This window comes from Gossypium raimondii, chromosome 7 (genome assembly GCF_025698545.1).
Source record: "Gossypium raimondii isolate GPD5lz chromosome 7, ASM2569854v1, whole genome shotgun sequence".
NCBI lineage: Eukaryota > Viridiplantae > Streptophyta > Magnoliopsida > Malvales > Malvaceae > Gossypium > Gossypium raimondii.
The window spans coordinates 52,945,249-52,958,444 of NC_068571.1; the positions used below are offsets into that span (position 1 = coordinate 52,945,249).

General features: G+C 31.8%; 2 protein-coding genes across 2 annotated transcripts; both read left to right on the plus strand.

Annotated features, from left to right (window-relative positions):
- Positions 1-2,903: 2,903 nt before the first annotated feature.
- On the plus strand, positions 2,904-4,603 carry LOC105786457 (uncharacterized). Its single transcript, XM_012613021.2, has 3 exons — positions 2,904-3,086; positions 3,191-3,309; positions 4,117-4,603. The coding sequence occupies exons 1-3, from the start codon at positions 2,950-2,952 to the stop codon at positions 4,134-4,136; spliced, it is 276 nt and encodes a 91-aa protein (XP_012468475.1). The 5' UTR covers positions 2,904-2,949; the 3' UTR covers positions 4,137-4,603.
- A 1,997-nt stretch (positions 4,604-6,600) lies between these two features.
- LOC105785967 (cell division control protein 48 homolog B) lies at positions 6,601-12,784 on the plus strand. Its single transcript, XM_012612214.2, has 13 exons — positions 6,601-6,727; positions 7,152-7,377; positions 7,478-7,522; positions 7,743-7,798; positions 7,923-8,072; positions 8,500-8,607; positions 9,058-9,157; positions 9,325-9,609; positions 9,676-9,845; positions 10,900-11,028; positions 11,355-11,442; positions 11,930-12,007; positions 12,220-12,784. The coding sequence occupies exons 2-13, from the start codon at positions 7,171-7,173 to the stop codon at positions 12,709-12,711; spliced, it is 1,908 nt and encodes a 635-aa protein (XP_012467668.1). The 5' UTR covers positions 6,601-6,727; positions 7,152-7,170; the 3' UTR covers positions 12,712-12,784.
- Positions 12,785-13,196: the final 412 nt, after the last annotated feature.

A 13,196-nucleotide genomic window follows, 5' to 3' on the forward strand; every position in this document is an offset into this window, starting at 1 on the left:
ATTTTAAATTTATAAAAAATACAAGGACTTATTATAAAATTTAACCAATTTCGTATAAACCAAAAAGAAAGTTGACGAAGAAACAAATCATCCTCCAAAAACCTCATTTGTTGTCCCTATTATGGTTGTTGAAGACCACGTTTAACAATTCTCTTGACTTGCTTTTTAATTGACCGACTTATTTTAAGTGCAAAAAGAAAAAAAGGTAAATTTAGTAAAGGTATTCACATATTGAGTAGGGCCAAGGTCTAATTTTATAAAAAAATAAAACTTTTAAATTTGGTCTTGGCCTACGCCGATTAGTTAATTTTTTTTATGCTAACATTAATATATTTTTATAATTAAAATTCAGCAGTTCCTAAAACGTAATTAGAGTGTGCGAGTTCAGCATATTTTTAGAGACCACAATAAAATTGCTAACTACATGGTTAAATTACCTGATCATAATATTAATAGTTTACAGAAATTTGAAGAACCTTGAGACTCAGCTCTAGTGTTGCTGTATGAAGATTTAAATGTATCGTCTTTTACTACTACTTAAAATTTTTACTGATCTGTAGTTGTTATTGGTTGGCTACCCTTTATACCGAAAAAAGAATCGATGTTAAATTTTTTTACTCAAACTTAAATTAGATTAAACCAAATTAAATAAGAAGTAAGAGTTGTAAATTCAATCAAAATGAAGTCATTATATGATACAAGTGCAAGTATAGGCGTAAGTGTACAAATCATAAATAATATATATTAATAAACTAAAATTAAAATGAAATCCTAGATTAAAAATGAATTTATATAGAGGTTACACATGATGTTACTTAAAATTAAAATAATTTGTGAGAAAATCCCGTAAGATATTTGTGTATGTTGAAACTCAATCCTTGATGCTCAAGATGTCAAAAATCTTTAACTTTTGCTGAAAATAAAAAAAGTTAAAATAATTAAATAAATAATAGCTACAAATTTGAAAACGATAATAAATATTTAAAATAAATATCATAAATAGTCCCCATCTTTTGTCAAATTTTAATGATAGCTACTTTAAATTGTTCTTTTTCAGTTTCAATACAATATTAATAGGTTTCAATCCAAGAATTTGGTGAGAATTACAAGTAAATATGGCATTGATTTTATTAGTTTTTCTCCTTTTAAAAAATTATCTTGAAATTTTGATAAAATTATGAGGGACCATTTGTGATATTATATTACTTTTGACCAGAGCATAGAAACAAGCTATTTTCGGAGTTTATGTTCAACTAAAAAACTGAATAATATCACAAATTGTCCCTCATAATTTGGATAAAAAGTCATCTCAGAACTTTGGTAAAAACTTTAGGGACCATTTGTAATATTATTCCACTTTTTAGTTGAACGTAACCTCCAAAGAATGGCTTGTTCCCATTCTTTGGATAAAAATGGAATAATATCACAAATTGTCCCTCATAATTTTATCAAAATTTCAAAATAAATTCTTAAAAGAAGAATAAATTAATAAAATAATATCATATGTACTTGAACTTCCCACCAAATTCTTGACTTGAAATCTATTAATATTGTATTGAAACTGAAAAAAAAAAAAACAATTGAAAGTAACCATCATTAATATTTGACAAAAGATGGTGACTATTCATGATATTTATCCATTTTTTATTTGAGGCCAAAAAAATATTATAATAGGCACCTGGAGGTGCCAACTTTCAACTCGGCTGCTCCATGCGCCGATTTCAACAATTTCACTAATTAATTTTTAATCCATCTATTTTGATAAATAAACTTTTTATTTCATATATTTGGGGAAAAAGTAAAATTATCTTAAATATATTAATAACATTTATCAAATTAAATTTATATTTTTTAAATGTAATAAAATAGGGTAAAGATGAATATCTTATTTAAAAAAAATAATATTAGAGAAAATTAATTTGACAATATATATAAAATAAATAACATGTAAAAATTATTATTAATATTATTTAAATTATAATGTATTAATATCAATATTCATGATGAATTATTGTATTATTTTAATATTAAATATTTTAAAGATCAAATAAAATTAGTCTTAAATTAGTTAAATATTTTTAATTATATTATTTTTCAATTCATTGAAATTTTTAAACAGAAACTAATGTTCTAAAAATTTTAAAATTTAATATACGTAACCAAAATATAATAAAAATTATTTTGGTTAAAAATACAAAAAAAAAAAAGAAAAGAAAAAGATTTCCCCTCAGCATTTTACTGGTTATGGTCGGATCGTATCATGACCTGACCTTCCAATATGATACACAAACTGAAATTATCTCCTTTAAAGTTTTGCTACCCTCAAGTAGAGATGTACTTGTGAGTGGTGAAAATTTAAGACATTATGAGTATTAAAAGAGCATAATTCCAGACCATACATATATATATATAAGCCAACAAATTGAGTCGGGTCGTGAGAGATTGATTATCTAAATTTTCTATTCAATTTATTAGACTTAATAGTCAAACTAATCAACTTTTAATTTAAACGGCTAAATTATCAATCCAATTTAATTTTTACAACCCCACATAACAGTAAAAGAATATATATTAGACCTATCTATGAACCAAATAAGTTGATTGACTTAACTTGAACTGTGATTGGACAAGATTTTTTATGTCTAGGCTTAACTTAAATTTAATTTTAATAATAAAAAATATTTTAAAAATAAATTAAATTATAAAAATATAATTTAAATATTTATTGATTTTTGAATAGTAAAATAAGCTTTTGGATGAGTTGGACTAAAATGAGTTTGGGGACGCGGCCCATGGAGAGGTGTACTATAGACTAAAGAGTCATATTCTTTGACTATGGGCTAATGGACTTCCATCTTATTTGGACTTCTTGACTAATTTCCTTCATGATCCATTAACACAGAATTAAAAAAAAAAAAAAAAAAAACCTCGAGTGAGGAAGCTCTGAAAATGGCGTCCTCTTGGAAGGCAATGTCTAGGTTAACGGCTCGGTTACAGTTTTCAACTAGTAAGCTCAATAAGTCTTCATTCACTGTTCTTCAGTCCACATCTCATTCTTCAGCTACACGCACTTATCGCACCTCAAGGTGAGAGATTTTAATTTTTTTGAACTATTTTTTTCTTATTTGGCTTGAATCTATGATCTTTGAACAATTATAATTCGTTTAAATATATTTTTTAAATGATTAAGGCTTCCATTGGAGCTGAGTAGTGTGGGATCGATGATGCCGCTTCACAACGCAATAGCTTCGGCGCGATTGATATCGAGCTTGGCTTCTGAGTCTCAAACTTGGAGTTTAGTTCCTCAAGGTTAGTTAACTTTTTTTTTTTTAATTTCATTTGATATATATACACATATTTTCAATCCAAAATCTATGAAGAAAAGAATATGTTTCTGATACAATTTCAAGCAAAATTCCAGAAAATGAGGAAAGAAAGCTTTAAGAAAAGCCTTTTAGTTTAAGAAAATATCAATGGTGGGCGAATCAGCTTTTTAATTTTAATATACTGTATTTGCATCCTATGATAATATATTGAAAGCTCGATTGTTACTAGAACATTTAAATATAAGAGTAAACTTTGCAAATTAAATGTAAGGCAATTCGATTTTTAGATTTCGAGACTGAACTGTATAGTTGATCTGCATTACTTAATCTAACTGTTGATTGATGGTGAGGTCTAATTATGGTTTTAGTCTCTCTACAATGTTGAAACTTAGGATTTAGTCTCTCTATTATGTTGGAAGTTACTTTAATTTAGCATTATTTGGTCCACTGTTATTAGTAAGTCCAAGTTGATTGCAGTCTTAGTTGATGCTGTTACATTATTAACAGTATTAACTATTAATTGATAACAGTGTTAATAGGGTTAACAAAGTCATGGAAATCCATGTCATTACTTTAACAGCGGCAGCTAATAGTGTTATGAATTTGGACGTACTAATAACATTATAAAAGTTAAAAGATAAAATTGGAGTAGAGGGATTAAATCCCAAATTTCAGCATAACAGAGAGGCTAAAACCTCAATTAGACCTAATGTGTAACTTGAAGCATATTTTCTGAAATTGGTTCTGGGTGTTGTGTTGATCTTCATTCTTCTTTGTGTTTGAACTGCAGGTATTTCATTGCCTTTATGACAGCCATGTTTTGCAGAGAGTTTTTGGAGTGGAACATGGGTAGTAGTGTTAACATTTAAGCCTTTTTCATTTTTACTGATTTCCGAGGCACAAGATTTTATAGTTGCACCTGGTCTTTGAGGAACACTTCAGTTTGACATTGATTTTTGCTTTTGAGTTTGGTTCCTTTCGTCAATGTTGCCTTTCTTCTTCTTCTTCTTTTGCTTTCCCCTTAGTGTCTCTCAACGTGGACGAACTTCACATAATCACCACGAATTCATAACTTTGACAAGAGCTTATCAGTTTTTTTGGTTTTGCCCTTATTTGTGTTAGCTTCAGCAACAAGCAATTTCCCATAGGAACTTTTAAAATTCTTTGGTTTCCCTTTGACATGTTTAAAGATGTTGTGTGTATTACTATCAACTTTTAGTTTGGAGATGATTTAAAATATGAGACCAAAAGAAATCTAAGCAGTCCATTTCTAGCCATGAGATTTCATATATCAAGCCTATCTCATGCTAATCTTAGTTTGCGTTCCATTTTAGCCATGGCACGTTCTGCTTAACAGTGACTCTTTTTTCCAATGAAGTTGACATTGCTTATAGTTAAAAATAATGTTGATAATGGCATGTTGTTATAGCCTTGAACACCCCATTTCAAATGTAATTGTCTTGATTTTCGTCATTTTTGCTCTCGCAAAAGGTGCTTTCTACTGCACTTTATATAGATCATGGTAAATTTAGGGGTGATATTCGTTCTGTACGGTCAAGTTTTTTAGATTTTTTTAAACCTCCATCATAATTTAGGTTTAATTTATTTTTATGTTAGATTTAATTGGTTTATTCGATCTATTTTAATTTTGACATTTTAAATAGAATAAATAACCCGTAATATCATGAGCTCATGAACTATTTACATACCTAATTGATCAACTCAAATTTAAACATTAAAACCAAATAACTGTTCAAACTTTATACTTTAAAAACCCAAATCTAGTAGAATTTAAAATCCAATACCTATTAATATTTAAAACTCAAATTAATAATTTTTTATGATCTCCATTTTAATTTTTATCACTTAATATATAAAAAACTTAAATTGATATATATACGTTAAGAATAGTAGAAGACATGAAAATTGTATGTTGGATTGTTGGCTAAGAAAAGAAATATTTTTGAGTCCATTAAAACTGTTTGATTTAATTTTTAATATTTTTGTAATGAATTTGAAATAAAAATAAAAATAAAATAAAATTAGAAGTAATACGATATATTAAATTGAAGAAAATTACAATTATGTGAAACAAATTAAAGGGAATGAAATTTTAAATACTTCAATTAGAGTTTTTTTCGAACTAAAAAGATAAAAATCTAAAATCGAATTGGAACAAACAAAAAGATTTTGGTTTGATTTATTAGGTTTCTGGCATAAAAAATTAAATTGATCGAATGCACACCCCTAACTTAAAGTACCGCCTTATCATTCTTTAATGTAATCCAAATTCAAAGATTAAATTGAAAAAAATTACCAAATTCTAAAACTAATGTAAAACAAAATAAAAATAAAAATTGTCAAATTGATGTATAGGAGAGCATTTTTCGGTTTTAACTGAAAAACCGACCCCTTCAGTTTTCTTGATTTCGGTTTAATTGGGTGCAAGAACTTCCTTTGAAATAAAATTTCAGTCTAGTCTTATAAACCTATGGCTTTCTAAACCTCTTTGATCTCTTCTTACTTGAAAATAAAATTTCTATGGAAGAAAATCTCTCATAAGTTTAATAGTATGCTCTGTGCTTGCCATACTTATGGATCCTGCACATCAGAAATTGAACATAATACAAGATATTGTTATGTCCAGTTGAGTTTGAAGAAGGAGTTTAGTGATGAAAGAAATTAACAGCTAAAAGGCAGTGCCTTGTTAATGGCCAGAAAAGAGAAAAGGCCTATGTTTTGGCATAGCATACCTGCTATTATAAATCGTTAATTGCTGATCTCTTGCTTCCTACTCACCTGCCCTTAATTGGTTAATTGGTCTTGTTATCGATTTTTTAATTTCAAAACTGACCCAAATGAAAAAACCAACTAATATTATATTAATTTTAAGTTATCCCAATAACTCATAAAATCTAATTAAACCCGTTTAAAAAGTTTAATTAAAAAACTAAAAAATTTAAAATATGCTTAGTCTTTATACTTTTCAAAAATTAGAAATTTAGTCTATATACTTGTATTTCTAGGAAATTAGTTCTTTTACTTTTTAAAATTTAAATTTTAGGTCAACTATTAATACTGTTAAATTATATGCCTACTCAATGAGTAGTATTTTCTTTTTTTCTATTTCATAATGTCACAGCAAACAATTTAGCCAAAAAGAAATTAACGAGGTTAACAGTTAAACCTGAATTTTGAAATTTAAAAAAGTAGAGGACTAAATTCCTAGAAATACAAGTACAAGGATTAAACTCTTAATTTTTGAGAAGTACAGGGACTATAGGATATTTTAACCCCAAAAACTTTCAGCCATTTTCTAAAACCCTAAAATATCACTGTCATTCGTTGCCGTTCACCGTTCACTGACGTTCTGAAGGAGCTTCACCGTAGTTCAGCTCGGGGTACGTCTTTCTCTGTTTTTGCTATGCTTATTAACTTGGCAGACTTTTCTTGATTTTAACCATTTTTTTTCACTATATCTGGTTTGATGTTTATTTTTTCGCTTTGGATGCTGTTCATTTTTATGCTTCATTTGATTTGTTCAATTTTTGTTGTTTTGGATGTTAAGTTGGAAGTAAAATGGTTTTGGAATGTGACGTTTGTTTTCTTCTGATTCGTTGACTGTGTCGATGTTGTAAGCATATTATTCGATTGTTTTTAATCTGGAAATGATTATTATTATTTTTAAATTTAATGCTTATTATTTTGAAAATTCTATGAAATTATGAGGTATGTGCTTATCGGTTAGTGCTTTTGTATTATCGCAATTTCCTTTCTACAAAAACCTCAAAACCCGCAACCTGTTTTCTTTTCCTTTCTTCAAAGTTGCTGCATACAGCGTTAAATGGCTACTGTCAGTAACAGCAATAGCAGCAGCAGCAGCAGCAGCAGCAGCAGCAGCATCGTTAATGGCGGGATAAGTATCGTAAGTGATGGTCAATGGAAAGCCGAGGAAGCAGTTGGTGGGAATGCCAAGGCTCTCCAAGCCTTGAGAGAACTTATCGTTTTCCCTCTTATCTACTCTCGTGAAGCCCAGAAACTTGGTCTCAAAGTATCCAGCTTTTACCCTTTTTTTCCTTTATATACTTATTTTCAAAATCTTAAGTTGTAGCTTTTGTTTTTGAGTTATTGATTTCTGGGTTTTCTTTCAGTGGCCTCGTGGTTTGCTCCTATATGGTCCCCCAGGCACTGGGAAGGTAGCTAACGGCCTTATGCATCTGCTTTTCTTTCTATCTTTCTTTCTTCAATATCGTCATCAGTTTTTTGAAATTTGAATACCCAGAAAGCTAATATATGTTATTAATCATTGTTCTAAAATGGGTGAATTTCTATCTATAGCTGATAAGAAGAGGTGGGGGGGGGGGGGAATATGATCCTTTTGTTCATTGAAGTAACTTGGTTTTGTTTGCAATGTAGACAAGCTTGGTACGTGCAATTGTTCGGGAATCTGGTGCCCATTTAATAGTTCTCAGGTACTGCATTTTTTGGATTGATTTTTGTATGCTATAAAAGTGCATCTGCATGGTGCAAAAAAATAGGTCTTTGAATAGTTGTTTTGTCATTTTCAAGTTTCCATGATTTTTGGTTGTCTTGCAGTCCACACTCTGTTCACAGAGCACATGCTGGAGAAAGTGAGAGAATTTTGCGGGAAGCATTTTCAGAAGCATCATCTCATGCGAGTTCAGAAAAACCATCAGTTATTTTCATTGATGAAATAGATGCGCTTTGCCCTCGTCGTGATTCAAGGTATTGAAAGAAGTGAGAGCAAAAATGGATTTTTTAATAGAAAATTGCTCATATTCAAACTGCCTCTTTCTTTTGGTAATTTGTATTTGAGTGTGATCGACAAACAAGTTGAGAATTCATGGAATTCAAGATGTAACATTGCCTGATAGTTGATGACTTATAATTGGTTATTGTGTGAAGCGAAATTTATAACTAAATTCCTAATGCTGTTTCCTTCATCTATATTCCCCTATAAGTTGTTATCAATGGTTTGCTTGGCAAAAAAGAAGTAATCATATTTTGATAATAACTGCAAAAATCTAGAAAAAGGTCATACCTAATATTTTGTTTTAGGATATATGGTGTATATGCACATTGCATTTTGCATGTAACCAAGTGATTGTTTTCTGAAGCACACTTCGGTAAACTAACTATGCTTCAAATGTAGACGTGAGCAGGATGTTCGGCTAGCATCTCAACTCCTTACATTGATGGACTCCAATAAACCCTCAGCAACTTCTGTACCACGAGTCGTTGTGGTTGCATCGACTAATAGGTTGGTTTGTCTAATTCGAGTTATAAAGCTTCATCCTTTTTGCACGTATCATGGTCAGCCTCGTTTATAAGTAACATAGTGTCAAGCATCTAGAGATTTTATATAAAGATTCATTTGTCATTCAAGTTTCTTGTCTTATGCTTATGTTAGAACCTAATAGTTATGCATTATACTTACTACTTCCCAGTTTCCATCACTTTCTAAGCATTTTCTCCAAGTGCTATGATGTTATGATGCTATCTTTATAAATTTAAATGCATTGGGCTTATAAATTTTGTACCGTCAATTATCTCCTTATTGTAATTCTTATTTTCTTTTTGCCCAAAAAGAGGCTGTAATGTCTTAACTGATGGACCGGTGGTTTACTCATAGAAAGCTAGTTGCAGTGGGTCCTAACATTTTAAGTCGAACTTAGTAAATAATTGCTAACCTGTATTTTTGTGCATCAAGAGTGGATGCAATTGACCCAGCTCTAAGAAGGTCAGGGCGTTTTGATGATGAAGTTGAAGTTACCACGCCTAATGAAGCAGAAAGGTTTCAAATTCTCAAGGTAAGACTGACTGTCCCTTATATGTGTTGCTTTGCTTGCTATAATCAATCAGACCCTTTAAATGCATGAAACATTTGTAAGCATGAGTTGTCACTGTACTAGTTGCTTGATTTATATCCCAGTTCAGATTGCTTCAAGTCATAAAGCTTTGTTGTCATTGTTTTCAGCTTTATACAAAGAAGGTTCCTTTGGATCCCAGTGTTGACTTACAAGTTGTAGCTGCATCTTGCAATGGATATGTTGGAGCTGATTTGGAAGCTTTATGTCGTGAGGCAACCATGTCCGCAGTTAAAAGGTCTACAGATGCAGGTGAAGTTCCAAGTGTGGTTAACCTAACTATGGACGACTGGAAGCTTGCTAAGTCTGTTGTTGGCCCAAGCATAACAAGAGGTGTAACTGTGGATATTCCAAAGGTGTCTTGGGATGATATTGGTGGACTCAAAGATTTGAAGGTGAGAATTACATGTTTTATTTCTTATTGAGAATCTTGGATTTCATTTTACTCAATTCATGAACAGAAAAAGCTCCAGCAAGCTGTTGAGTGGCCTATCAAACATTCAGCTGCATTTGCAAGGCTAGGGATATCTCCTATGCGTGGAGTTCTTCTGCATGGACCTCCTGGATGCTCAAAAACAACTCTTGCTAAAGCTGCTGCTCATGCTGCCCAAGCTTCTTTTTTCTCTTTGAGGTTAGATCATATTTGGGTCGACATTTTGTAATCCATAAAACATGTATGGAAGACCTTAATATTTCTTTGGTGGTTGATATATTTTGACTGATGACTCCCCACCAACTTCTGCACCTGTTCTTAAGAGATGCTTTAGGGTGTAGGACTTTAGCCATCTTATGGTAGCTGTATTGTGGTTCTAGGCTTTAGGGTGTGTGACATAAGTTTGTAAATCGAATATCTAAGAAGACGGCAAATTTGAAGTAAGAAAATCTTGGAACTAGGATAGGTTTACCTTTTGCCTTTCTTTGATTTAAGCCATTCACGCATAGGAGGCCTAATTGCAAGAAAGAAAAGGTATTAGTACAAAGACAAGCAAGCATGCTAATAAAACTGATTTTGTATAGAGACTTAGGTCCTGATAGACCTATGTGAGTACACATATTTCCAATGATTACAACAGAGCCTGTGTTAGCAGTAAACAACTTCATTGTTAGACTTGCTTATATGGGTAAAATCTCAGAGATAAGTGGATGCTTACACAGAGGACTTGGTATAAGTCCACAGAGTTTGGATTTTTAGTATGAAAAGAGAAAAGAATTACACTATTATCGTCCTTGTTGTAACTAAACCATCTCGGTCATCTTGGGCAACTGTCAACACTTCATCAGGCTTGGTGTGATAAAGATGGAGGCTGACTGGTTTACTAAATGCAAAATTTGCCATTGCGTTCCACCAAAGCATTAACATCCCGATAGATATGTTTAAAATTCACTTCCCAATCCAAATTTAGCATTCCGTTAACAGATCGGAATACAACATTAAAACTATGCCTTTCTCCTCTACTGCAAATTGCTTTAGCCACTGAGAGGTTGACTTCCAGCAAAGTCCTCCTCACTCCCATATTATGGCTACTGTTAAACCATCATTCACCCCCCACATTTCAGCGTCAAAGACCGAGCAACATCCTATGTGTATGATATGTTTACATTTTGCCTTCCGATCTCACTGCTTCGCTCTCATGCTTGTTTAAATACTGTATATTGTGCTGGTCTATTCATAATTTATGAATCAGTGGTGCAGAGCTATACTCGATGTATGTTGGAGAGGGTGAAGCTTTGTTGCGAAATACATTTCGTAGAGCGCGTCTGGCAGCACCAAGCATAATTTTCTTTGATGAAGCTGATGTTGTTGCTGCTAAACGGTTAGCATGTAGCATTTTACTTAATAGAGTTCGTATTACTTGATTTTCTCTAAAATCTAGATTTTCTCATATTCTAGGTTTTGGATTATGTTTTTCATGTGCTATTTGGTTTTGACAATTAGACACCATTTTATTGACTCAATGCTCTTATTTCATAATGTATTTGGCAAGATAATGAAATGTATTGGGTGAAGTCTAGATTGTGGTCATGCATGGTTATGTTTCTAATGATTTTGTCGCCTATAAATACATTCTTCTCATCATTTTGCTTTGGACTGTTCTAGTAGTTCAAACTGATTTGTTTTATCTTCTCCCTTAAATGGCAGGGGTGGGAGTTCGAGGAACAGTACTACCGTTGGAGAGAGGCTTCTATCCACTTTACTGACTGAAATGGATGGTTTAGAACAGGCAAAAGTGAGAGATAGTTCCATAAGCTGGTAAAAGTAGCATGGAGGCCCCTATACTAGGAGTTAGATTCTATTTTGCTCCCTTTGCTCAAAAAATGCACAAATTAGTCCCTATACATGAGATTAAAGAGCAAATTGGTCCTTCTAGTAAAAATTTCATTCATTTCTACTGTTAAAAACTTGGTTTGTTGACAAAATAACCAGACAATTATACATGGCGTGCCATGTGTACTTCATTCTGACATACATGGACTAATTTTTTAACGGTAAAAATGGATGAAATTTTTAACAGAATGATCAGTTTGCTCTTTGGTTTAATATATAAGGACTAATTTGCCCATTTTTTGAGTGGAAGGGGTAAAATGTAATCCAACTCCTAGTTACAAGGGCCTCCATGGTACTTTTACCTCCATAAGCCTTATTTCCGGTTTGTCAGACTATCAGGGATGTTATCTAGTTTTCTTTATGTGATTTTTGAGTCAATTCTTTTTCAGGGGATTCTTGTTTTAGCTGCTACCAATCGACCTCATGCAATCGATCCTGCGCTCATGCGGCCTGGAAGATTTGATTTGGTAAAGAATCCTTCTTTTATCATCTGACTTTTGACATCGCTGTTTCCCTGTATGGTTTCTTGGTCCTAGCTAGTCTTACAATTTCAGTACACCATTAAATCTTGTACTTTTGTCTCGTTAACAAATATAATATATGAATCAATTGAATTGGAAAACTTGAGCATTGTTTCAATGGTCTTAATTGGTACCTTCTTGAAACAATGAAAATATAGGTGCTCTATGTACCGCCACCTGATATGGAAGCTAGGTATGAGATCCTTCGCGTGCATACACGGAACATGAAAATCGGGGATGATGTTGATCTAAGAAGAATAGCAGAAGATACAGAGCTGTTCACGGGAGCCGAATTGGAAGGTTTGTGCAGGGAAGCCGGGATAGTTGCCCTGAGGGAAAACATATCCGCCACCTTAGTCAGCAATCGACATTTTGAAACAGTGAAGTTGTCCCTAAAACCAGCACTAACAAGAGATGAAATTGAAACTTATTCATCATTTATGAAGAACCAAGGTTCAATGTTGTCCCCTTCCGGTGCCACCGAGTTGAAACTGAGTACCCGGCAAAAAGCCATAATACAAAAAGGTAGAAGTTCATTGAGTCAAGCATTTCCAATTAAAATAGGTATTTTGGGTGTCATATTGCTTATTGCTGGTACATATATATTCATGCATAATGAACAAACTTCATATGAATCAGTGGTTACATAAAGTATGCTGATGATCTTATATAAATAGTTTGTATCACCTATTTTTTTTGGTAACGTTTGTTTATTTATAGAAACTTTTTGTATTCTTTGTTCTTTTGGGGTTAAAATATGCCTATGGTCCCTGTATTTTTCAAAATTAGGAATTTAGTCCTTGTACTTGTATTCCAGGATTTTTATCCTACCTTTTAAATTTCAAGGTTTGGGTTCAATTGTTAATTTTTTTGTTAAATTCATGTTAGTTACAACATTTTTTAACTACATGGCTAAGTTTTATTATTATTATTATTATTCCAAAATGCTACAACAAATTTAACCAAAAAAATTATAGTGTTAATAGTTGCTCTTAAATTTTAAAATTTAAAAGAAGAGGATTAAATTCTTAGGTATACAAGTACAGGGATTAAATTTTTAATTTTTGAGTACAGGGACTATAGGCACATTTTAACCTATTAATTTTAGCTATTTAGGCTAGTTAATGACATTGAA

Coding starts and splice junctions, on each gene's coding strand:
- LOC105786457 (XM_012613021.2), top strand. CDS start 2,950: ATGGCGTCCTCTTGGAAGGCAATGTCTAGGTTAACGGCTCGGTTACAG. Junction 3,087..3,190: donor CGCACTTATCGCACCTCAAG/GTGAGAGATTTT, acceptor TAAATGATTAAG/GCTTCCATTGGAGCTGAGTA. Junction 3,310..4,116: donor TTGGAGTTTAGTTCCTCAAG/GTTAGTTAACTT, acceptor TTTGAACTGCAG/GTATTTCATTGCCTTTATGA.
- LOC105785967 (XM_012612214.2), top strand. CDS start 7,171: ATGGCTACTGTCAGTAACAGCAATAGCAGCAGCAGCAGCAGCAGCAGC. Junction 9,846..10,899: donor GCTTCTTTTTTCTCTTTGAG/GTTAGATCATAT, acceptor TTTATGAATCAG/TGGTGCAGAGCTATACTCGA. Junction 11,443..11,929: donor ATGGTTTAGAACAGGCAAAA/GTGAGAGATAGT, acceptor ATTCTTTTTCAG/GGGATTCTTGTTTTAGCTGC.